Here is a 26,720-nt window from a genome sequence, read left to right on the forward strand (position 1 = left end):
TACACAAACCCATCACAAAACCCCAGCAAAGCAGAGGCAATTTTTCCTTTTTGTGAGCTTGAAGATGACCTCCCACTCCACCCCAACCACTGCTGAGGTATCAGGGAAAAGGCACACCATTATTCATGCCATCTGTGGTTCAGACGACTTGACTATACAACAGGGGAGCAGAACTTATATCGGCCAGGAAGTTGGAGGAGGAGGATTCCAGTAGGCTTAACTAAAGCAAGACTGTATAGAAACTGTGCTAAAATGAGGTTCATGTGCCGATCTAATCGGGCTGACGAGCTAGTCCAATGCATACCACAGCAGTGTGTACAGATGGATGGAAGTTCATTATAGCAGCTCTGGATGGTCCGCTAGAAGATCAAATGGATTGTACTTGTACTGGGGCTGTTACTTATGTGGACAGAAGAGAATATCACACAATAATTACAATTCCCCATACAAGTCTTGTCATTTTAACAATGAAACATACTGTATGGTTTTGAGAGCAAATGGCATGGAAGAGAGAGAATTCATCTCTGTAAGTGTCTCAAGTTAAAATGCTTAATTGTTTTATACTGTAATGATATCTGCTTCCCACAAAAGGCAGATCAGTTAAAAATGGTGTATCTCATTGGAGTATTTTCTAGGAGGGTGGTTGAGGGGCCTTTTTTTGGGGACAGATATATCAATTAGCCTATTAGGAAGCTCAGAGGAGCAGTGTACTCCCCACCACCCCCACCTCTGCATTCCCGGAACATCCGGTTACTGTTTGTGATTAATGTCCACTGTTTGCAGGCTTTGTATCTTTGTGAAAAAATGACGTACAAGGCGTACATGTATGGAGTAGCGCATAACATAGCATAGCTTTAATGGCTCACCGAGTCCCTTGAGAAAAGCTTGTAATTTTTTCCTAAGCATTCATAAGTTGAGCTGTTTATTTTTTTTTTTGGTCAGCCAGTGTCTTCCCCTTTTATAAATAAGCCCTCTATTAAAGAGGTATCATGGAGGTCAAGGGGGGGTCAGAGGCAGCACACCGTTGCACAGTACGGGAGTACTGACACTTTGCAAATGGGAACCTTGGACTGGTGGGTGAGGATCTATTACAGAGAACTGGAGTATGAGAGGAGCCGATGCCCCCATCCACCAGACAGAAGCTGAGCACTATGCTTTGTCCTTACAGGTAGGCTCAACTTCTCATAGGCCAGCTTGTGCAGGGTTAGAGATCTGGCATTGACATTGATACCAATCCAGCAGCTAAGCAGTTGTACCAATAACACTAACCTGTGGGGTGTTGTTTGATGGGAGGTGGCTGATCGCTCTACAGTAGGTCTTAGCATGGGCTAATTAAAGGAAGCGGGTGAATTGCATTCCATGTCTTATGTTGCATAGGTTGAGCACTTTACATAAGATGTAAAAATGTGATTAAATAAATGTAATTACAAAGTTGATGTGTGGCGTCACTTTTGTGCTGAGACTGTAAATGAAGGGTTAAAATGGCGTTTTCTGCCTCGGCTGTTATACCTACTTTATGCACTTGGAGGTTTCAAAGTCTAAAGGCCTTCCTGTCACCTAAATGGCAAGATCCTATCAGCCTTACTGAAACTGATTCTAGTTTATGGTCTGTTTATGGCCTGTGAAAGGACGCCCCTTCTACATTTTCCTTATTTTTTCCCCTTTGACTCCAGATATAAAATGTAATTCAAAGTTTGCCATGGTGGCACAGGTAACCTGGTGTCTGTTTCATTCCATTCAACAAACCATCTGAACCATTTTCTGTATATTTCTCTTCCCTAAATTTGACAGACCCATGAACTAAGGTGTCCAACATTTCTGATGATGACAAAATAACTACATTTGATAATAAGTGGTTGCTGAAGCTTGCATGTACAAAGCCAGACCATGGATCCAGCTATACTATTAGCCTAAATATCCATCATTAGGAGCTTCTCCTCTATACTGCAACATTACGTTTGTCTTTGACACTGACATATTTGTTTTCCTGGGACTGCACCATATTCACTGTAGTGAAATGATTCACACCTCACATTCAAGGGCTTTGTGGTTGTTTGCCATATTAGAGCTGGCAGCACATTCTCTCTTTGGTCCCTTTGCCTTCCAACCTCTTTACTGTCTGAAACTAAAAAAATTGCCTCCTCTCTAATAATTTAAATGTTTCCTTCTTATGCATGATTTGTAGTTTATAATTCATTTGAAGTGTTTTGAAAAATACCAACACACATCTGAAGATGGACATATTCAAAAGGGAAAAAACCAAGGATATTTACAGCCATAATGTGCTCTTCCATAAATCAAACCAGTGACCTGCAGTAACAGGAAGTTAACATTCTGGCTGAAACGAAAGGAGGTTGCAGCTCTCCAAATCAAGGGTTCGGTAGCACTAATAGGGCCTTAATATTGTTCCTCAATATTCTCTTACTTATCAAACCACCTCCTTTCTCATGTAACACATAATAAATTTCAATTGTCACATGAATATTGTCTCTGCCAGATGGCATTCGTGGATGGCTGGGTAAACCTACTGTACCTGTCCAAGAGTTATGGCACTCATATGAAATTGTATAATTTCCTGCGTCCGCTCAGAAATCACTTCCTAACCTGGGAGTTACTGTGTGCAGGTGGAAACCAGTGATCGTGCCAACACATGAAAAGCAAGCAATGTCACCTTGCTGATACAAAAGAAGAAATAAGATTTTATATCTACAACGTACACTGGAAGCACGTTGAAGAAAGCAGCAGTAAATATTTACCTTCAGGGAACACAGTATCTTGGGAAAACTACTTCTTCCAGTGAGCACCTTGGGATCTGAAAAATAGATCAGTGTCAGCACGGACAGCAGAGGAATTCTTCGTCGTCCCATACTTAGTTGCAAAGTACTGCACTGACTGTCGTAAGACAATGGCCTCACTTAGCATGAATTCAGTCAAGGTCGGAGGTGAAAGGCCATTTAAGGTTCTTGGCTTCCTTACATACACCTGCCTAGTATGATGTCTTCTGCAATGTATGATCCAACCCTAATTTTAGCTCAGTACCTTGCTCGTAATTCTGACGTACGTGTCATGAGGCCGTACGTATTTATCGTTTTTGCTGTGTAATGGTCCCGAGCATCAATAATGTACAGGATTGCCTTTCCACTAGGTGGCGGCAGAAACATTTCTGGAGACCATGTATGTTGCGCGTCAGAGGCCCAAAGACTAGGAGGGGACTATACTGACTGCGCAAAAAAACTAGTTCTGCACAGAGCAGTGTTCTACGCCTCGCTGAGAAGAAAACGTGGTAGCATGTGACAAGCAGCTGAATTCTGAATTTTAGATACACTCATGATGAGATTTCTGGCTTGGGAGATGACGCCATAAAGTATTCACAGAAAGGTAAGTAAACAACTGAATTATGGACAATGTATAAACAAGCTTCACGGTTTGTTCTGTGTAGCTTTTGCGCCCGTCCTGGAAAGTCCAGATGCTGTTTTTGCAAATATGTGTTTTTAAATATTGATCTATAACGTAATTGTGCGACAGTTACCTGTTTTCACGTGTTGACGTTCAGGAACGAACTGAAATCAAATGGTTTTGGTTACAAACGTGATAGCACTTGGACCTCAATTTTTATCTTCGTTGTGAGAAATGCGAACAGCGTGATCGACAGTCTCGGAAATTCAGTGCCTGTTGACTCTGAGCAGCCTTGTCCATCGTTACTGTACACCTAAACGAAATTTAGCCAGGAATATCATGGGCGCGGAGGCATTACGGTGCCTGCGCACCATTTGCAGGGCGTTATTGGATTACGTTTTAAAGTCCATTCATTTTAATGAGGCTGCCAACCGATAACCAACAGAAAGGTCCACAAATCTTTAACTCAGATCCAGTAGCTGTTTTATTCCCCATGTCGCATTGTGTCTTGAAAGAAAAATATACAGCGTCTTGAAACAAAATATACTGCAGAATTTAAAGGTACTTTAAAGGTATTATTGAATGTAATTATCTTGTGTTTGTGTGTGTTTTTCCTGTCTGCTTCAATGCCTGGGCTGGCAGTCGAAGTTTACACAATCATTTTGAATATCAGATATGCTGTATTAAAAAAAAAAAAAAACTGTGTGAGAGTTACAAGTAGATACATCTGTTGCAGGTGTAAGGTATGATAATAATTAACTTGAAGCTACAATGTTACTGAGCAGCTACTGCGTAACAAATGGCAAGGTCTGTTTGTGTTTTTTATGTAGAAGTAGGCCCGCTGCAATACATTTAAGCTTTTTCCCAGGATATTTGTAGTATTTCAATGTTTGTTGGCAATCAGTCAGCACTCCGCTTGGTACTGGAATGGTCAGAGATCTGGGCTTGTAAACTGTAGGTTGTGGGATAAGTTCTGGGGTGGGTCACTGGCACTGTATTCTAGAGCATACCCCAAATTAAATGCCCAGCAGTCTGTAGGAACACTGCATAAAGCTATACAAGTTGGCCTAGGCAGGGGCACCTTACAAACAAATGCATGAATAGACAAACAGCACATGTGATTGTTGGTCAGGACGCCATACGGAGCAATGCTCCAATCACAAAGCACTGTGAGGGGAGCTCCACTGCCTCCAAACTCCTGCTCTACCTCTGTTCTCAACTACCCGGTTAACCAGTCGCAAAGGGTTAAACGCCCAGAGTTAGGGTACAGTGGCCTGTGTGGAACAGATGCAAAAATGGGGAACAGCAAACCGTTGTTAAACATAGAAAAGACCGAGCAGTGCAGCAGGCCGTAGAGCTGGTTAGTCCACTTACCACACCAAGCACCTACCAAGAGCTGACATGTAAATCGCCTGGAGATAAAGGCGTTTCATTGACAGCCTCTCTTTCCTGGTTTGTAGCCCTGCTCAATACCATACGCAGCTAAATAGGTCACAGTGCCTTGCTTTTTAATGTTTCTGACTGTAAAGACACAACTGTATTTCTGGGTGTAAGGCATGTGTAGGTTGCAGGCTTCAGCTTTGTAGTTTTGAGGCTTTGAAAAGCAAATGGTTGGGAGTAGAGCGTGAGGACATTTGCTTATCAGACCCCCCCAGGGCAGCTCTGAGTTTTTACATGTTAGGTAACCCGAATGATACATCCAGCTTTTTGGAGCAGGGAAGGCACTCCATTCCAGGGAACAACAGTATTCCTCCATTTGGGCTAAGAAGCCATGCGCGTCAGGTTGCGAGTGCAGGGCTCGAAGCTCAAATCTTTAATATGCTGAGGACATTGACAGGTGCCTGCAGTCCTCACAGCATGCTGGGTCTCCTGCTTTTTGCTCTGCCTCATCACTTATTCATCTGATTGACCAAGGGACCAAGTCGTTATTTGGCAGGAAATCTTTGTGCTTGTGGCAGGTAAGAGCTCTGATACCTGCAGGATTCTGGGCCTCTGATCGGGATAGCCTGTACTGTTCCTATGACGTATATCAGTGTTTCTCAATCCTACTCCTGGAGGCACCCTGTCCTGCATATCTTCTATCTGTCCTTGCTGCTTGATTAAATCAGGTGTGGTCAGCTAATCAAAAGTGCTACTGATGAGTTCAGTCAGGTAGGTAGAGCAGGGAAAGATGGAAAATGTGCTGAGCAGGGGACATCCAGGAGAAGGATTGAGAAACACTGACGTATATGACTGTTCCAATAGTGCTGTCATGCATTGGTTTTTGGAGTGTTCCATCATTTGTAAGTCAGTCTGTCTGTTTGTCTGTCTGTTCCCGTAGGTGAGAAGGAGGGTGTGGAGATGGGGCTCTCTCTGGGGAGACACAACGAGGATGAGGAGGCCATCATCCCGGAGGGCGGGAGGAAGGTGCTGCGGGCGGAGCAGAATGGAGCGGGGGACACGCTGGACTGCCCCACCTGCCGGGGGACAGGGCGCATCCCGCGAGGTTAGGCCACCTGTCTGTCTGTCAGTCACAGCACCATGCACGGTGCACCTTAACTATATAATCACAGTGTGTGTGGTGCTGTGACGTAGGCACAATCACTGTGTAAAACAGATCTGTAAGTGTGTGAATGGGCAGTGGTGGTCAGTGGAGCTGGAGCTGTAGCGCCCCCTGTTGTTGTCTCTGCAGGCCAGGAGAGCCAGCTGGTGGCGGTCATCCCCTGTACTGACCAGAGGCTGAAGCCCCGACGCACGTAAGACACCTAATCGTCCCAGCTCTTAGTGGTCTCCCGCAGACCACAGTTTCACCTCTAAGCAGAGGTAGCAGGAGACTTTCAGTGCAAATAAATCTGAACTGTGAAGGTCTAGAGACATTCGCTGTAGTGTAGGTGGTCATACTACTACTAACATTTCCACTGTGTGCTGCACATGTATATGATATGTTGCTGTCTATGTGTGTATGAGATGCTGTCGGTTTTGTGTGTGTATGTGTGTGTTTGTATCTGGCCTTGTTTGTGTTATCTTGCAGGCAGGCATATGCTGAAGCGTCCCTCTCTCTCTCTGTTACAGGAAGCTGTACGTGTCCGTGTCAGTGACACTCTGCCTCCTTGCCAGCTCACTGGTCCTCTTCTTCCTCTTCCCCCGGAGTGTCCTGCTGTCACCTGTGGCGGTCAAGTCTGTCTACGTCTACTTCACTCCTGACACGGTCGATATGACCATCACTGTGAGTGCCTGCCAGAATCTCATCAATCACGTACAGTGTATAGAATATAGGGGATTCCTTAGCACCGTGGTTCCCAGTCTGACATCTGTGGTCACTTATTATCCTTGAAATGTAGGCTAACCTACAAACTGGCTGCTTTTCCTGCATCTCATATGCAGAGGCATGAACAATAGCAGTGTGTTACATGTTTTGAAGCTAATCTAGTGTTCTTGTTTTCTGTTTCCTTATCATTTATGGTACTTGATAAAGAGACCTCAATCAGGGCAGTGCCCACTCTGTCAAAGTGCAGAATCTGAATGTCTTTTTTTCTTTAGTCATATGTTATAATCAATATTAAATTGAATACATACTAATCATATTCCAATATGTTACTTTGTTGTCATTCTGAAATAACAGACTAAAGTAAGTAATTATGTTAACCAAGTTAATTGCGCATATAATTGTGTATATTGTATGAATTCCTGATAGACCGATATGACACTATGAAAATTCTTCATAAGTTTCGCTTGTCTGAAAAATAGAAGTGAAAATGTCACTTTTCTCGGGTGGGGTTGTTTGATCTGTTGCAAAAGATATTTGGACAACACACAAATGATTCAGGGAAGCCGTATGTGGTACGGATACACATTGGCAGGATGTCATTTGGTTGGTACTCTGGTACTCTGTACTCTGCAATCTGTTGTGAGGCTGCAATGCTCTGAATGGTGGTGGACTGACGTCACTTTTCTGGGTCCCCACTGTAGAACGTCCTCAACATCACCAACAACAACTTCGCCATCGTCCAGGCCAGCGACCTCGGTGTCCAGGTGCTCTTCTATGACACGGTCTTGGGCACAGTTGGGATCACCAATGTCACCACCGTCAAGCCACGCTCCGCGACAGCAGTGAGTTCACGTTAACCCACAGGCGCATAGTTACCACGGTGAAAATTCAGTTATACTGGCTATATGAGTCAGACCAGGTGGACATGGTGTGATTTTCTGCCATTCAAATGAAGAGGACCCATTTACCACCGGGAGGCATCATAATCTGGCAGACATAGGAAAGGTTATGGGGTGCACTGGCAAAAACTCAATAAACCGCATTTTCATGGTCAATATGTGTCTTTCCATTTCTGACCTGCAGAACTGAAATTGTGGTAACCCACACACTTCATAGGATTGAATCAGTGCCTAACAAAAGTTTCATTTGCCAAAAATCAGCTGTGTGTGGGTGGTCAAGCCTTCCCCCGGGGCACCCCTCAGCTGTAGTATTTAAATGACTCAATAATAAGACTCACATTTGAATGGCAAACCAGGGCAGAGTCACAGCTATTATTAAAAAATAAAGTGGATGTGCTGCTCTATTCTGATTCTGTCTGCTTTGTCTCTGCCGGTGCATGAATTTGAGTCACTCAGACTCTTCTTTCTTTTTTTTTCCCCTTTGGTAGTACACGTACGACATTCCCATCCAGATCAGCGACATGGGACTAAAGTAAGTGCAGCTTTCTGCTTGTCATCTGAGCTGTCTGTATTAGTAATGTGTATTAGTAATGTGAAGGGACACAGCACAACAGCACATCTGAGCTGTCTGTATTAGCAGTGTATGGGCCACAGCACAACAGGGCTCTTGAAACTGAGCAGTGAGTGAAACCACTAAGGTCTCCAAAACCAACACAGTTACCATGAACTGAGAAAGAGACGGGAACCATTTTAGCACGTGGCTTGTAGCAAGTCACTGGAGTAGCGAATGTGTATATGGCATCAAAAGGGCAGGAGGCTGAGGTAAAGGACCAAGAAAGATAATCATTCTCAGACCAAGAAATTTTCCAAACACATGCCCAGATAAGTTGCTTTAGGGGCAAAGGTCAAGACCAGGACCCAGTCTTAAAATTTGTCACTGACAGGGGTTCGTGGGAAATCCAATGCAGGGTGAAACTAATCCTTAAACTGAGACAACTTTCTCTTGACTCTTTCGAAAAGCTGCTGGAAACAGGGAAGACATCAGCCTAGAAACAGATGTTCAACAGTGAGGAATGTCTTGTGCATATCAGATGCAATGCAAAATGAGTAATATTGTATGCTTGTACTTCCCAAGGGCTAATGTAACTGAAGTAGATTTAGGTTGTGTGCACAAATGATTTTTTACCTTGTGTGCAGAACATAATCAAAGTTGAGCTTGATGGCAGCCAATGCCAGTGACATATTATGGAAGAGTTTTATGCTGTTCATCTATTATATGAAACTCTACAAAGCGTGTGTTGTTTGTTTAATACTTGAATCAATGTATCACATAGCCCATAATATTTGATATCATTGATATGGATTTGAACATAATTATTTTACTGCTGTAGACAGAACTAAATCAAGCAAAACCAATAAAAACACTTCTTATTCAACTAATGCAATACTCACATCTTAGCTCGATATTTATCGTTTTTGCAGCCTTTTGCATTGAAGCAGTGTCTCCTGCTTCCTCTTTGTATGGCAGTTGCTCTGAAGACAAGGCCACTCAAAGTTCCCCCATCAAAGTGTACATGTGAACTAGGCCTACAGTGCCACAGTAGTGGACAGGATGAAGGTGAATATGCAAAGGTGCAGTCTTGGGAAGGTACCTTCTCCAGGTTGGTGCTGTTATGTGAAATGTAGGCTGCTTCTCTGACAGAAGTCAGTGGGGTAATCTCCAGCAGGCGCATTCCAGACTGCGGTCATGTGACGTACTTCTGAAAGGCCAGGGCACAAATCCCTTTAACATTTCCCTTTTTGACCGGGTTTGCTGGTTATGGGTCAGCAGCATGTGAAACGTCGGACACCTTAGGGTTGTGTGGAGGAATTTCATGACAGTCGTAGTATGCAGTGTGTTTTGTGAATGAATTTGCAAAAATGAATGAAAAAATGTCAGAGAACATGAGATATCAAAATTAAGCACATCAAACATTAAACTCATCATTATATGCAGCTTACCATTGCATGTTGGAGCTCATAGCCATGTCTTATTTTTCAGTGTCTGCATTGTGTGTGGGCATCCATTTTTAAAAAGCAACATAGAGTGTTGGTTGTTGGCAGTCTTAAGGGAAGTAGCTGACAAGCTGTTAATCATGAGAATGGCTAAATTTCTGTTGTCGGGAAGTACTTCTAAAAAGAAGGCAGGATTCCACTATACTAAATCCTGCTAAATCTATGAAAACAAGAACTTATCACGAGGCCGATTTTGATTGACTTCCAGAGTAGCAAGTGAGGAATTGAGATGGTACCTCATTTCATTTATTAGTTGGGTTCATTTTAAAAAAACTGTGGTGAGTAATGAAGCAAAAGCAGTCGGTGCAGCCGGCATTGTTTTATTTGCATTGTTTCTGTGTATTCTTATTTTGTCCACAAGTACATTTTGGAGAAATTCCCTTTAATTTAAGTTAATCACCTCCAGCCCTTTGTTATGTATATTTTTTACAGATGTTGGGAGTACACTATATGTCACCTTGGCAATCTTATTATTGTTCTTAATATTTAAATAAAACCTTGCCTGGTGTATCATAATACTAGGTCTTGCCTCCCAACAGGTGGTATACATAGTACACTGGTCTGTGAGAGTTCTTAGAACTTGTGTAAAATTGGGTATCTTTCTGCTTCAGCTCAGAAGTAGTTTGTTAACTTTGAGTACTACTGTGCGCATGCAGAAACAGGCTATTGTTCTACCAAGTGCAAAGAAATGTTTTCAGCTCTTGGTCACCTTCTTAAGAGTACATAGCACAAAAGAATAAGGAATTTGCTGTTTACATTGTATAGAGGAAGCACAGTGACCACAGCAACAGGAACTATTTACCTTGGGACCATATAGAAGTCAAACTTTCTGTGCTTCCCGTGGGTATTTGTGAACTCATAGACCGATAAGTGTAGGTACTGTGCTGTCTGTCAGGAGATATTGAATGCTAGGGCCTTCCTTGACTCCACCTCCTAATGCATACCACAAATAAGAATTCTTAGAACGGTTTGAGGAACTCAACTACACAGGTTTCAGAAATACTGTCTTGCATCTGGGTTGATGTTATAATCAATGCATGTGATGTGATCACGTAGTCTTGTGATTCAAGAATGTAAGCCATGTGAGAGCTCTTCATATGCTGTCCTTTGTCATTTCCAATAAGGCAGGTTTTTTCCCAGACATTTAAGCAGGCGATACCTTATGGCTGGTGAATTCTAAAGTGCAGGGTTTCAGAAAAGTGAAGCTTATTCATGTCAGCCCAGGCAAAGTGTCCTGTCAACATGGAAGTCACTGGCGGATTCAGAACAATGTGTACAGAATCCATCTCACCCCCTCCTTCCCCTTTCACGCTTTTCCTCGAGACAGAAAATGACACTGACACGCACACACAGTAGTGGGCAGAGCTTTTCCATGTACACCTGTGTTATTGTAGCAGAAGTGTGGCCTTGTTTACTGCCCCTATCATCCACTCCCAAGAGAGCCTGGGCAGAGGGAAAAGTCCAAGGGAGTGACAGCACCACACTAGTGTGAACCACAGAACACAGAATGGGGGGGGGGGGCAAAGTTCATTCTCCCTGAGCTTGCTATCAGCACTTTTTGTTGCTTCTCAAGGGCGGAGCATGTTGTGGTGTGCGCTGTTGCAAAGCACCCAGAGAAAGATCTGATCAGCGCCAGTCACAGCTAGCAGTCCTGGCAGAGGGAGAGTGTTAGCGCATTCACACTGGCCCGATACAGCTGTATCTAAACATGGCTGTGTTCGGTTTTCTGTTTTTGTGGAATGAGGAATTGGTGTAGTTTAGTCATATGCCTCCCATAAACAGCATTGCTGTGCACTACGCTTAATTGCACTACCGGAAGAAACCGTGACTGAGACTGGGAACTGAGAAACAGACACAAAGTGCTGCTTGTGCTGTGTATTTTTGAGGCAGTCTAGCAAATTACATAACATTAATTTCTTAATTTATCCAAACAAGCAGGTGTGCACATGTACACAAACTTTTCCCCCACTGAATTCACACTGCTTTATTGTGATGTTTAACAAAAAAAAAATGCTAATTACGTGTGATTTTATTGCTGCCGAGTTGAAATAACTGCAATTCATATATGGCAGCAAAATAAATAAGTAAATAAATAAGAAAAGTCAAATAAAAACCCGTGAGAGGTGGACATAAATGATGTACTCATGGAATAGTCACTTAGTCTCCTTCAGTTTCCATGTTTGGTATTTTATAAGCCACCTTCCACAGGGACAAATGTGACTATGGGTGAAGTGAGGGGCAGCTGGCCCCTGTAGCTACTAGAAAGGATGTAGGGCCTGCTGAAGTCCAACATAAATGCATGTGATCATTTTGAATGGCCAAGTGCACTTGAATATGGCCAATGAGAATGCAGCATTGTTCTGTGCCAGTTCCTTTCATCTCCTTCATAAAAAAGTTTCTGTGTGTGTGTGTGCGTGCGTGTGTGTGTGTGTGTGCGTGTGTGTGTGTGCGCGCATGCGTGAGAATTGTATAGCTGTGGTTGTGAGACTGAAAATAAAACGTTGCATCAAAGTTACAGTTTCCTGTTTTTTAAACTTGATTGCATCATGGTGTTTTTGCTTGATTGAATAACAGTGATGTATTTGAGGTTTTGCCTGTGAGCCTCCATTCAGATTTAACAAGCTGTTATGAGTTGCCACTCGGTTTTTCACAACTGTCCTGTTTTCCAGCTCTTACTGCAAGTCGACCGCCATCAGGATTCACACCTTGTTCCTGCACCTGCAGTGAGTACCATCCGTTTGCATCTACTCTCCGTACGACAGGTTCCTCCTCCCAGGACATCACCGCTGTCAGTGCCCGCGACTGAATTATGGGTTCCGAGGGTATGACACTGTGTCACACTGACTCACTGGGTCAAATCAGCTTGGTCTCACAATGTTGCCATAGCGTCATAGCAGCTGAGTCTCTATCATGGCCCTGGACAGGAGCCATGAGCGCTACGTCGTTACCGGCTGCAGTGAGCGTGACTCTTTTCTCCCACGCCATTTGCCCTCGAGGGCGATCATGTGCCTGACCCTCCCAGATGGCCTAGAACAAGCCAATAACAAGTTACTCTGTAACATCTTTATTCTTTCTCTCAAGCTACTACTGCTATTATTACTAGTGCTAACCGCGCGTCAATACGTCAGCGAGTTCAAAGTGTATGTTTATGGTGTTATATATTTATATGTCTTAAAAAAGGTACTGTGATGGTCTTAGTACCTTACAGATTTTTTATAGTTTTTATGTAATGTCAAATCTCAGGAAGGCTTTTTATGCTGTGTCTATTTTCCCTCCACAGATTAACAATGAAGGTGTACTACCTGTCTCACTCAGAGCAGCTGTCTCTGGACACCTTTGAGTACATCGACTGTGGGACCAACACCACTGTTCCTCACTACTTTTGAACCCCCACCCCTGGGACTGGAAGCCAGTGGGAGATTGTTGGGGGGGTTTTGCTGGGCATGAAGGACACAAGCCCTAGGACACAAGCTTGAGCGGTGCCAAGGGCGAGGGCCTTAGCACTACCTACCACTCGGTCCCAAATTCTGCTGACCCGCGAGCTGGACTCGATCCCACGCCAGCAGAAGCCCGTTCCCGCGGTGAGAAATTCTGTAAAAGGTACCGAGGTTGTGCTCCAAAGCAGGGTCCAAACCAAGGCCGCACCATTAAACACACATTTGATTTTAGTGTCACATTTTATCAGCGTAGAGCTTCACTTATGGAGGGCAAGGTTCCCTGTGTTATGTGAACTGTCAGTTAGTCTTCTGCTTAGAGGTAGGAAAGCCCTGTAATGATTTTGCTGTCAGATCACATTTTTCCTGCAGCATGACATAGGGAAGTTCTGTATTCTCAACCTCTCCAAGATTCTTAAAGCTGTACAAAATACACTGCATGGATATTCGCTCATTTACTGACTTAAAACTCTTTAATGGGTGTCATGATGGGAACTCTAGCTATGATTAAAGCTGTTTATTTCAGTTTTAATCCTGCTGAACATAATTGACAAAAATATGTGTCGCCTTACCAACTGGTATTGATTTAAATTAACACTTTAATTGCTGTTCTTTAACTGAACTTGATTAACTTGCACAGTCTCACTTAAATCAATGGGTACCAGAAGGATATTTTGGTTCAAATCCACTTGCACTACTGAATTTATAGCATAGATAATTATGATGCTTGTTTTACTTGCAAGCTACATTAAGGTCCTTTCCATAGAAATGCTGTACATTTTAAGGGCTTCACAGTTAAAAATAAAAATGAATAGATGTTGCTTTGGAATTGTTGTTTAAGTCCTGACATTTTTGGCATAAAGATGTGTTAAAAGTATTCAGCTTTCGTTTTTCAGTTCATCTGTTCTCTCTGCTGTAAACAGATTTCGACCAGATATTTTTGGCAGAGGAAGAGACTGTGGTTAAAACCACTGGTTCTTCCAGTTGCATGTTGTGATTGTTTCCGGCTTCTGGCTGCCTGTTCTCTGTGGGCCTACTAACCACTAGGTGGCGACAGAGCTCTGTGTTTCCTGCTATTGAATTGTCAATGGAGAAAGAGTATGTTGTAATTGGGTATCATGTAAGTTCATGTTGTTCAATAGCAGTAGCAGTAGGCCTTTTTTAAAAAAAAAAAATCATAAATAAGAGAATGTTGTGTTTCAGCCTTTTGTCTTGCACTTTGTAGAATTTGTAAAAAAAAAAAAAAAAAAAAAAACACTTAACAAAATGAAGTCTTTGTGTGGGTGTGTGTGGTTATCTCCTCATTTCTTGATTTTTCTATGGCACTTTTGTTTACCTGTGTCTGATATGTACCACTTTTTAAACAACTGTAATGTTGACTTTCACTGTGATGTTAAAAATTCAATATGCTGCCACAACCAGTCATGCATCAGTAGTTCTTGTATATGATGTGTTGGACCCGAAGAACTCTTAATGTAATCTAGACCCAGCCTATTCAAAGTGAACAGAAATAGAAGATTTCATATCAAGCTGGAGACCTGGTTCATTTAAAGTGTTTTTTTTCTTCAAGAAGAGGATCTTATTTGTGCCGTCAGCAGGAAACAGTAATGGGCACATTATAAGTGGTCGTCAGAGGAATTCTTTAATTGAGACCTTCATTGTTCCTTTTGTAAAAGTAATTCTTTCTGTTATGAAAGCAAACCCTTTTACCCTCCAAAGTTGAAAACCTGTACTCACCCGAAACTACAATGGTACCATTTTTGGGCATTCGAGTATTTAATTGGCTATTCACCCAGACTACAGCTGTTGGTGAGTTGTACGATTGTTGGTGATTAAAATGGTTTATTCCTCAGAGTTGTTTCAGTTGAGGGATTATTCAGTAAAAAAAACACCAGAGTTCCTCTAGAGACTGTGAAAGGTTTCAGTTTTATGTATTTATTTTTGTATGGTACACATGTGGTGGCTGGAAAGAGGAACACCATCACTGAAACTACCACTTCTTTCTATCCAACTCTCTCTCTGTGAATACTGCTCTCTGCTTTCACATTCTTAATTATTGTCACAGCAGTGTGTTTTTGTGATATCATCACCCCAGTGCATGATGGGAGAGAAGCAGGAGCTTGTTCGATGCCGGAGACCCTGCAGTTCGTGGGCCTGGACCCTCACCACTGCTGGGTGTACTGTATAGACTGCAAGAGAGAGATTCCATTCTAGAACTCAGAATATACGGGCACTGCTTTACCCTGACTGATTCATGATGAGGGAGACTTTCATTTAACTACACATCCACTTGCATCAACAACAGATATGTCTGTGCTCCCTTATGAAAAAAAGTATTCCACAATAATAATGAATTAAAACAAAATAAATACATTTAAAATCATTATGTGTCTCATACTACAAATGTGTAACTTACTGACCCTGTCACATAAGTTGGTGTATATTACAAAACATTTTAAGATACATGCTGTAATAAAGTTTTAAAGTCATACATGAGTGTCATTTATATATGTACAAATTTATCTGTAGAGTGACATTTAAATATAAAATGCCAAATATTTCACTCATATCATGTACTCGGATGCCTACTCTGGCATGATCTCAGTTGGACAGCACACAGCCTTCCCTCACTGTCCCACCCTCCACCCCTCTCATCTGATTGGATGTGTTCGGGTGGCCACTCCGCAGTGGCCGGCTGACACTTACGTTGTATCTGTTGCCGTGCTGGACGTCGTTGCTGGGCTCGCCCTTGCAGTGCACACAGCACCTCACTGCTGGAAGATGAGAAGAAGAAGGCATTCCAAACGGGACGGAAAACAAGCGAGAGGTGGGTTTCCCTGCTTAAGAATATGGTTGCTGCATAGCGCAATCCATGATGGGTTCCAACTCATTTGAGCATTTTCCGGTTTTCAGTGAGAGGCTTGTCAGCTACGGCAACAAATGGGATGACCGAACAGTCTGATTGTGAACACTTTATGCCTGCTGTAGAGAAGCGCAAAACCTTCATTTTATCTACCATCTAAGCACCCCAGCCAAACTGTTTTACATGGACCAGTAGTTGTACTACTCGACTCAAAGCCCATGGATCACATCCTACAATGGAACGTAGAGAATAGAAGTTAGCCTAAATTGATCCAGCCATTTAATCCTTTTGTTAAAGTGGGTCACGTGTAAATTCCAAGTTACATGATTAAATTAATGAAGTCCACCCAGATAGCAGCACCCTTTGGGCATATTAATCAAATTTACTCGCAATGATGTACAATGCAAGGGTGCTTTGGCTTCAAGCCATGACACGGGTATTGAAAAGCGCATGAATTTTTCTTTCATTGAAAACATTCACACTCTTATGGCCTTTTGAAAGTTGAACTTCAGAAGCCAACAGTGGTATTCAGACTGCACATACCGTGTGCCACCCCTTTGTAGTAAGCAACCTCAGGCTCTCTCAAAGGATCCAAGAAGCCACACATCGGAGCAAAGTGACACCTTGTGTGCGGTTGTCAATATTTAACGCCCCGTCCTGGTATCCATGGACATCGGAGTGGGGGCGATTCTGTCACCACGGAGGTGCACTCAGCAAACACTGATGCAATTTGAGAAAATTTCAGAATGGGACGTGCAGATTTAATCAAGGTTGTGGCTTCTTTTTTTTCTGGAAAGGACCTGTGTGTCTCCTTCTGAAAACCACTGTTGACTAAATAAGAATCATTGATGTGGTTATAATCAAGTAGTCACCGGATCTTGTAACATTAAAGATGAATCATTATCATTGGTTTGTTATCCAGTTGCCCTCATGCAGGACTTCTCGCATATTATCAACTTATTCTCCATACAGCTGGATATTTACAGTGGCAAAGCAGGTTAAGTACCTTTTCAGGGTTGTATAGGCCAGCCCCACCTGGGGATCAAACCAGCAACCTCTGGTTTTGTAACCTCAAAGTCACACTATCCAGTTCAAAAATTCAGAGATCAAGTTGGAGAGATTTAAGTCTTTCACCAACAATTTCAACATTTCAACCTGAATCTTAATTCATGACATGAAATATTGCTGTCATTTCCCAATTATATATCAATTAATAAAAATCTTTATTCAAGGCAAGATGGATGCATGAATCAACACATGAGCTGAATTTCAGTTGTAATCCAGTAATATATATGATATATAGTTTGTATGTCACTTTATCATATTATCTGTCTCAGTATCAGATTTGGCTACATTGTTTGTTACCCCATCACTGCACGTACCCGGTGGCTGAACAGTCTCATTTGGGTCATTCTTCTCCGTTGGGCTCAGCTGGGCTGGGTCCTGCTTCAGATATAAGAGATAGAGATGTGGATAAAGGCCAAGCATCCTTGAAGGGACTGAACCATGCTTCTTATATTATTCAGTTAGTCAAGGTGAGGGGTGGGGATGAACACTGGCTAACACACTGAGTCCAGATGCTTGTGCGCTTGAATCTCAAGTGGGACAGACAGAAGGGACAACACAAATTCAGATACAATCTCACCTAGCTACACAACAGCTGCCCAAACTTTTCCCCACTCTTCTCCTTCTTATTGTACTTCTGATCCCTCTTAATTTTCCTAAAGTGTGCCATCATTGCAAAACTGATATTTATATATTCTAGCCATTGGCCTCTCCCCATGTTCAGCCAACAGCTACATTTGTTCATCATGGCCAATGACAAATTGACATGAAAGACAAGAATATATACAAGTCAGCATAGTCAGCATATATACAAATCACAAGAGCAGTTTACCAAAGTTTGCCTTTAAGGATTACAGTCTCCTTGTATGGTACATAACATGCATAGATGAAGTTTCAAATTTTGTTGCCAACACTTTGAACAACATGACACTGTTGAGGTCACCCCTGAATAGGTATTGTTATTAGTGCCATACACTGTGACAGGCCACATCCCTGCATGTGTCATTATGATTTTAACAATCAGCGAAACTAATGAAAAACTAGAAATTCTACATCTTTGGTTGAATTCACAACTTAATGTTAAGGGCAAGGGTATTCTGAGACGCAATAAAAAATTTGCACAAATGTTTGCATTCAGTGGTGAGCGGTATCAGCTGTGAAGTGACAGGGTCTGGACATTTGGACACACTGTCTGCTGCAACACACTGCACACTGCGTTGTGTCAGTGTTGTCTTCAATGACATGTTGTGACCTGACTGCAGAAGCCACGACAAGACATGGGATGGGATTGTTTGCATCTTGTCAAGGATAAGATGGGTAGCATTTCACACCTCCTCTACGACACTTGTGCACAGCCAAGTTGACACCTCAGAGGTGAGAAGCCATCTCCCTTAATGGCTCTGTTGTGGCCATCAGATATTCTCTGGCTGAGGGAGTGTTTGTCCATGCATTCTCCGCATTCCACCTCTGGGTGTTAAAAAGTTTTAGTGTGGCCATGGGGGAGGGAGGGGCTATGAAACAATGTCCTGTCTTCTCACGCTGAGGACAGGCGACAGGCGCTTGACAATGCTGGGTACACCCGTCATCGGTGCTAATGGAGGACATCACTGCATTTAACATTCATACATGTTAAACTTAAGTGCCCTTAAGGGGGGGGGGGGGGTTCAGGTTAATAATAAGTCTAATGAGGTAAATACATCAGTCCCCATGACTTACTGCAAATTTCAGAATTTGATACTAATGTAACAGGAGTTGTTGGTGACCGGTTTGTTCTTGTCATAATGTTTGTGAGGTCACAACAAACAGAACAAACACACCTCTTACGCTTGTTGCATAACCATTTTGGCCTTAAAACATTCAGAAAGCTGGCATGTGTGAGGTTGGCATGGGGAACCACAACGTGAATTAGGCAAAAAGAACTGAGGTCACGTGAGGGTGTCGCGTATCCCGCTCTTGTTTCACCGGATGGGGATGAATAATGAAACGGGTCCTACCTGCTTCGACCGGGACCTGCGGTCCAGCACGGCCTGGCGGCGGCGCGCTTCCCAGTGCATGGCCGACATCCTACACCGCTGTCTGTGCAAGAGGAATCGTCGTCGTTACACCAGAGCCCGGTAACCCAAGAGCCAGCTGCCCCCCGTGCAGTGTATTGGCTACGCCTGATTAATGACAGTCAGACTCAATTGTCCCCCTTTGTTGTGGTATATAAATAAAGAGGCTTCATTAAGCACTGATTTCTTTTTTTTTCTCAGACACTGTGATGTTGACCAGCTACTGTAGTCAGATGCGAGTAACTTAATTTTCTTTAATTTTTCTAATTACTTAATGACCTTCCCCTCCACTGGCACATATGATATCTATCAAACAACGGTGATTATGAAAGAGTAGTATGACAGGACTTTGCTGTGGAAAATCTAGTAAACAAATATACCAGATGAATCCTGTTCCCCCTGTACCTGTCGAAAATAACTGTCTAGGGTATACTAGTTCAAATTTGGTCAATGGAAAAATAATCTGAAACCATTTACGGTCTAATGAATCTGTCATTTGCCTATATGATATTACACGTATAGATATAGATACTGAATCATTTGTGCCATAACCTACTTGTAATATAGTGCCATTGTGGGAGTCACTGCTACAGTAAATGAAGTCATTAGTTTGATCATGTTGTTAAAAGGATTTTGAAAAGCAAAAGCATAATTTCTTAGCAAAGCATTTTTTCAGTATACATAACCCCTGCTTGTACACAATCAAACCAGAAAATTTAATGTCATACACAAACCACATCCATGTACCTGACTGTTATAGCTGCTTAACAGCAGAGCGCCTGGCATCTTAGTGGTATCCAAGTGTCTGGCAAGCAGATGCGACTCAAGCTGAGTGACCTCGCACATCTGTAAACACCATACGTGCGAAAGTTAAACAATGATTGTTACTCACCAGAAATCCTGGAGGCCAGGAAACCGGATTTCAAGATGACAGACCTTGCAGTCTTGGTGACTGTACTTCGTGTGGGTCAGACCTTCCCGAGTTCTAACGCCACAGCACTTAAAGGGACGCATCTCCGGAAACCATCCCTACTGCAGGGTTACCAAGCAACTTCAGTCGAAACTGGACTGGAGAGCTAATTAGGTCACTGAGCTAAGTGTGTGGAGTCACTGAATCTGATACCCCACACAAGCCACCCGTAAGTGTTTTAGCCAGCAACTACACGAAAGAGGTATTATTCTGAGTGGGTCGAAGTAAATTTTACTCAGATTAAAGGGAGACGTGTTTGTGTTTCTAACCGGTCAGAGTGGTAGGCTACCAGCTGAACTAGATAGCTGCATCTTATCCTGAGAGATTCATATTCATGACTCCAGATGTGTTAGCGCAATCAATAACCTATACATGTATATGTATAAAACCTATAAATGTAAATGTATAATAACCTATAAATGTGTTCACCTACTTGAAAGGAGGAAAGAAATTGTAATTAATCTTTCCCCGTCATTAGACACATTGACAACTCAGGAATTTCAGGAATTTCAGCGCTTGGGCAACACATTATCTTAGCCGAATGGCATTATCTTAGCCAAACGACTTGCGCAAAATACCATTATGTTCGTTACTAAAACTATTATTATATTAATGCCATTATAATTAGAAACTATTCCTATTAAGATATGTCATTCAATTCATATTGCGTGCAGCCGTGGTTGTATGGTATAATTTCGCACAGGTTACACTTATTTCAGATTGCTCTTTTTTAAGGTTATGAGTGTTAAAAGTTAGTTTAAAACGAACAAACTTTTCAGAAAGCAATTAATTTATGTTCGTGTTAGTGCACAAACGCATGGGGGCGCAACAATACTTTTTCATCCAGAATGAACGGAATATTGAATTACAACTTCTATAGTCATACCGAGTCAGTTAACGATGTTGTACCCTATCTCGTGTGACTTTACCTCATCACATGATGTTTTTCGTTAGTTTTATTTAACAGAAGGAATTTCATGTTTGTATTTTAAAGCAATTTTTTTTAGATCTTGCTCCCATGCGTTCCTTGATGAACAGGAGGTTATTTAAATTCTCTGTTCTTCAGATATCTGATTTCTGCACTATTTTTACATCTCTGGATGTATGCATCATGTCAGGGCATGTTTAAAACATCAGCTGTTGTCGAGGGAAACAAAAAGCAGATATGATCAAAGCAGTTGACAGCATGCACTGTGGGGAAATACAGCAGCCATACTGTGGATTCCAGTTTTGATTTCTCAGTAGCTGTCTCTTTTACAGTAGTTCACATTCAGGATCTGTAAACCTTAAAAAACGCTCAATGGTTATCAGTACTTTGAATTGAAAAAAATGTGCAGATTTTACAGCCATACAGTGTAACTTTTATACATCATTCTTTTTAAATGACCAATTTTGATACAGAAAATAATAAAATAGATTTTTTTTTTACGTAAATCCACGGTTAGAATCGTTTGGGGATCATTAGAACCTGAAAACCCCATCACCATTATCATCAGCAGGTCAAAATCTCTGACATATGATAAATGTAATAGGACTTCTTCACATTGTGCCAGATGGGGGAACCAGAGAGTAGAGATGTCTTGTAGCGCTTTTTGGTTACGTCACTCGGGGTTGTGTTCAAACGCTTGTGCTCGCCTCGCTCGCTTCATTTCGCTTTGGGAGTTGGAGGGTGGAAGGGAGGTACGTGAGCTGCTGTTCAGATATTTGGATTACCGGCGTCGCGAACACTTGGATTTCTACCCGCGCTGCAGAGAAACAATGTGTCGGTCACTACAAGTGCAATCATAAGAGGTAAACTCTATTAATATGCTATTAAAAGCTCTTTTTTTGCTTGGTAGAAATAAAAAAAAAAATCCGTTTTCCAACTAGCTTGGTGGCACCATCAGTACAGCAATAGCGTTTAGGAGAGACATTTAAATGGACAGTAGGAGTTAGTATACACTAATCGAAAGCATATTCAGAGTGTTTGTTTTTCATTTGGAATGGAATCTCACGGCAGTTAGACATTTAGATTTATGCTGTTTGGTTTATGTACAGATTTGTTTTCTGTCTTATATTATATAAATATTTTTTGTTTACGTTTCCTAGATACCGAATTGTAGCTGGGAATGCATCTTGCAACAGTCTTTTGCCAAACAAGTTAAATTATTTGTCCATGGTCAAATTATTACGTTGTAGAATTCACCAGGATAAAACAAATTCTAATCGCTGATTCAGATACAACTATTAAGGCTGAAGCTATAATAATAATAATAATAAAATAATAATGATTTTGCATACATATTTTACTTGGGGTTTGTGTCGGTAATTTGTGTTTAGCTAATCACAGTAAGACTTGCTGGGCAGGGAATTAGACTCTACTATATAATATTAAATCGGAGTTAGCAGTTTACCTTTTGTCGTTGGATGTTTTGCTTTCATAGAAGTACTGTTTGTCACAGCCTACTGTAGAAAGCTGCAAAGGGACTTTGTTCCTGAGCGAAGTTAGATTGGTGTTATTGTTATCGGTGTGGGTAGAGATTTTAAATCGAATTGTTTTTTTCAACCCCGACTGCAGGCTATTGTGATTTTAACGTTAGGCTAGGCTGTTCAAGATGGGCTGCGGGCTTTTGGGAGGAGAAGGAGGGGGGGGGGGGGGGGTGTTACAATGTAGACACTGCAGTGTTAGTCTAGAAACTGCCCGATAGGTGTAGAGCAAGTAAGGACAATGCCCAAAGTAATAGCTCTATATTCAAGGAGCTGTTATTACTAAAACAATGGAATTGTAGGCGAAAGTCGACTGAAACAATGGTATATTGAGCCACAATCACGTCTAAGTCTGCACTGCATAGATAACTGTCATAAGGAATTACCCCCTGCCAACAATCACTGCAGTTAATTGTATTTGGCGAATTCTTTAGGCTTTTAATTGCATTATCTGTTAAGTGCCCCTTATTATCATTGATTGATCATTTATGGGTAACACCTCTTACAACATGGTGATAAGACTTTCTCTTAATGTTTGATGCTTTTGGTAAATTGTAACTAGGTGTTGTTTTTTCTGCTTTGATTAGGTCTGCAGTGACTCCAGTCGGCTGCTATCCAGTCTGTCACTACCACCTTTGAAGTAGGCGCAAATGCCATGCCTGTATAGAGACAATCGTTGACCTCAGTAGAATCTGCCTCCTCATAACTTTCGAAGCAAGAGGATCCACTCACCATGGGAAACCAGCTGACGGAGATCGCTCCCAACACACCCTTTTTGCCAAATTTCCAGTCTTTGCACGTGGTCGTCATTGGACTCGACTCTGCGGGAAAGACATCCCTGTTGTACAGACTGAAGCTGCGTGAGTTCGTCAACACCATACCCACCAAGGGCTTCAACATGGAGAAGATCAAGGTGGCAGTTGGCAGTTCGCGGGCCACCACCTTCCAGGTGTGGGACGTGGGCGGCCAGGAGAAGCTGCGGCCCCTGTGGAAGTCCTACACGCGGCGGACAGATGGCATGGTCTTTGTGGTGGACTCCACCGAGGCCGAACGCATGGAGGAGGCCAAGGTGGAGCTGCACAAGATCACCCGCACCTCAGAGAACCAGGGCGTGCCCGTGCTGGTGCTGGCCAACAAGCAGGACTTGCCCTCTGCTCTGTCGGTGGCCGAGGTGGAGAAGGTTCTGGCCCTCCACGAACTGAGCGCCTCCACCCTGCACCACACGCAGGGTTGCAGTGCCGTCGATGGCCAGGGCCTTCAGCCTGGGCTGGAGAAACTGTACGAAATGATCCTGAAGAGGAAGAAGATGCTCAGACACAGCAAAAAGAAGAGATGAGCGGGGACCTTGCCCAAGGTCGAGTGCTCAATAGACCTCTTCTGCTGCATCTTATGCTCCTTTAAAAGGAAGGGACTTGTGGCAGCCCCTAAAGGGACACTTTGTGATGGCCATGGGGTCAGGACAAATTAGTCTGTTATGAGGCGTTGCAACATTGGACCTCTTTTCTGTGGCTAATATTTACCATGCTGCAGCCGTTCGTATACAAGGAATATATATGACTGCTTTAGCAGGCTGTAGCATCAACAGAACTTTGCCCAGGTATCCAGGAAGTCAGAAAGACCTTCCCTTATTTTCTTTTGTGCAAACCGCTGGACTGAGGTTCATAATTTGGCAAGATAGTGATTTTGCAGAAATCACAAGAAAACCAAGTCTGGGTTTACCATGGTGCCATGCTCAAATAGCACTGTTTGATGGCATTAGTGCCAGTGCTAAGCAAGAAGGAGTACACTTGCTCTGCAAGCCGCCATAGAAGTTGTTGTTTATTCTGGTAGTTGCTTGCTTAATGTCTGAGGTGCAATCCTGCCACACCACAGAGTTTGACATGTAGCAGTTATAATGGACCTGTTTTTACAATCTGTACATATTTTTTTTGTAATGCTTATGAGTGAATAAATTATTGAAGACTGGCACGCACATTGTCTAAAAGACCCATTTTTTCTGCTGCCACCCCTCAGGCAGTTTCTGTATCCCTTCTGTGAAACTAATAAATGCAATTAGTATACATACTGAGACTATTAAAAAAAGCATTGGACAAAGTGACAAAGCTATATTCATTGTGTTGTTGAAATGACACACTTTCAAAGTGTTGGAGTATATCAAGCCATATATAAGTTAGTGCTGTTTACATTACAAACAAGTCTGATTGTAAATTTTGATAGTGGAATACCTGAAAGGAATAGCAAGGCATGCAAGTGTGAGAAAGTAAAAAAAGATAAGAATGGAATGCAATCTGTCCTGAACCATGCCTTTAGCTTTCAATTCCCTATAAATTTCACATATCAGATTTCAACACAAGAATAGTATTTCTCTGTTAGAATGCCCTCACTCTTTTTAATACAAGAGTATAACTTACCACCTGTGTGAAATCTGAGGCGATATTTTATTTAAAATGAGTGTGGGATTATTGAAATTCCAAAGACTACCCTCTAGCATTTTGAAACTATGCATTGAAATGTTTATTTTTAACATCGGGTATATTGATCAAGGGGATCAGCATGGCACGCTTTCTGACACAGTGAAGAAGTCAGATGGCTGCAATGAATTCTTCAGAGAGAAGAGGCCTCGTTGTGTATATATGTTCCTTCCTGCATTAACACTGGCAGAAGGTACACAGATGTGAACCACGCAGTACAGTCCCATATAAGTTCTCGAAAGTATGTATTAATTCTGAATCTTCACCCACCCACCCCTGCCCACCGTGTACATTTCTTGAGTTGATTTGTCTTTAGTACCCTGAACTATAAGATGTAGATGTCTGAGGACATACTCTCAAATAACTGTGCATTAAATGTGAACTGTGGGATCTAAGCCTGTTTCTTCCAAATGGGACCATCGTCAGGCACAGCTGCCTGGTCTGTAGGGATAGCTACTGCCAGCTAACACTGTGGTCCTAGCACGCCCCTGGTCAGCAGCATAAGTATGAGTTTGAGGGCTGGCCGCTCACATTGTGGAATTGTTTGAGGTGGTTTTACTGAAAGCAGTAATCATTCAGTTCAAAGCAGATGTTAGGAGTCAGAAAGCCTAGCTGTTCTCTAATGTATGGTGTCAGCATGGCTGGATAAGGGCAGTCAGAGTCTGTATGTGTTCTGATTTGGATGAAGAAACACATGCACAGCACACACCTCAAGGCATTTAGACAACTTTCCTCTTCTAGATATTGTGAATTGTCTTACTAATAGAAGCAATTGGTTCAAATTATTCAATACAGGCTGTTGTCCTGTTTATACATGACATCATAGACACAGTAGATGATATCACTCTTAGAACTGGAGTTTTTCCAATGGTTTGTCTCAAGCTGTTATAATGGAGAAAGTCAATTACATGATAGATGCTCAGATAGAATTCACTATGATCAAGCCTTTATTCTTATGTTACTTACTTGCTTACTTATTTGTTGTGCATTTAATGAATATAGCTCATAGGCCTAGAAAGAGTGAAGCCTGGCTTAATAAACTAATTAAAGAGCCTAACACCAGATGTAGGCTACACCCAATCATTGCTGCTGTGTGTCACTTGTGTGGCCTCAGTTCCATGAGGCATGTGTATTCTTAGTGGATCCAGCAAAACAACCAAAGGATTTGGTCACAAATATTTGAAACCATAATAATGAGAAGCCATGGCCATTTGGATATGGAACAGATTACTGTTAAAGGTGCTGCTCAGCATGTGTTTTCACTCTTATTTTGTACTGATCAAAGGGAAAGTCTTATAGTAGAAAGGGGTATTGTACTTGATCAACAGACCTACTATGCCATCCACTTCCATGTGTTGGCAGGGTTAGGCTCTGTATAGAGTACCAGGAAGGCTCCTCCATTAAAATGGTTTGTCGTTCATTCATCTGGTTACACGGCTTTGAGAACATAATCACATTAGAGGCTCTTTACCTTTGAGATCTATTCCTCTCACCCACGCTTTTGGATTGCTGACTTAGCAAACAGTCCGTTAAAAAAAACCCTGCCTTCCCCCTCTCCCCACCTCTCCTGACGCAAAATCCAATTACCTTGATTACAACCTCCTAGTGTCCCAGTTGCTTGGGCTCTAATTGGATTAATTAGCGGTGCAGTCTTCAGCTCAGCTACGTTGCTTGGAGAAATGAAGGAGAGAAAAAGGAGTGGATTTCGTTAGAGTGCCACTTTGGGACCATACAATAGTAGGGCAGGGATAACCTAGGGTCAATGATAGGACTGAACCAGAGTGGCGGGTCCACAGTCCTTAA

The 26,720-nt window shown here is 42.3% G+C and overlaps 2 protein-coding genes across 2 annotated transcripts; both read left to right on the forward strand.

Annotated features, from left to right (window-relative positions):
- The first annotated feature begins 3,222 nt into the window (after window positions 1–3,222).
- LOC118795217 (transmembrane protein 106B-like) lies at window positions 3,223–14,187 on the forward strand. The gene is made up of 8 exons (XM_036553617.1): window positions 3,223–3,378; window positions 5,717–5,881; window positions 6,068–6,131; window positions 6,448–6,601; window positions 7,345–7,485; window positions 8,031–8,074; window positions 12,267–12,320; window positions 12,878–14,187. The coding sequence occupies exons 2-8, from the start codon at window positions 5,737–5,739 to the stop codon at window positions 12,981–12,983; spliced, it is 708 nt and encodes a 235-aa protein (XP_036409510.1). The 5' UTR covers window positions 3,223–3,378; window positions 5,717–5,736; the 3' UTR covers window positions 12,984–14,187.
- Window positions 14,188–21,643: 7,456 nt separating this feature from the next.
- On the forward strand, window positions 21,644–24,493 carry LOC118795024 (ADP-ribosylation factor-like protein 4D). Its single transcript, XM_036553361.1, has 2 exons — window positions 21,644–21,771; window positions 23,034–24,493. Exon 2 carries the CDS (start codon window positions 23,180–23,182, stop codon window positions 23,780–23,782), a length of 603 nt encoding a protein of 200 aa, XP_036409254.1. The 5' UTR covers window positions 21,644–21,771; window positions 23,034–23,179; the 3' UTR covers window positions 23,783–24,493.
- The last annotated feature ends 2,227 nt before the right edge of the window (window positions 24,494–26,720 follow it).

This window comes from Megalops cyprinoides, chromosome 19 (genome assembly GCF_013368585.1).
Source record: "Megalops cyprinoides isolate fMegCyp1 chromosome 19, fMegCyp1.pri, whole genome shotgun sequence".
NCBI lineage: Eukaryota > Metazoa > Chordata > Actinopteri > Elopiformes > Megalopidae > Megalops > Megalops cyprinoides.

Coding starts and splice junctions, on each gene's coding strand:
- LOC118795217 (XM_036553617.1), top strand. CDS start 5,737: ATGGGGCTCTCTCTGGGGAGACACAACGAGGATGAGGAGGCCATCATC. Junction 6,132..6,447: donor AGGCTGAAGCCCCGACGCAC/GTAAGACACCTA, acceptor TCTCTGTTACAG/GAAGCTGTACGTGTCCGTGT. Junction 7,486..8,030: donor AGCCACGCTCCGCGACAGCA/GTGAGTTCACGT, acceptor CCCCTTTGGTAG/TACACGTACGACATTCCCAT.
- LOC118795024 (XM_036553361.1), top strand. CDS start 23,180: ATGGGAAACCAGCTGACGGAGATCGCTCCCAACACACCCTTTTTGCCA.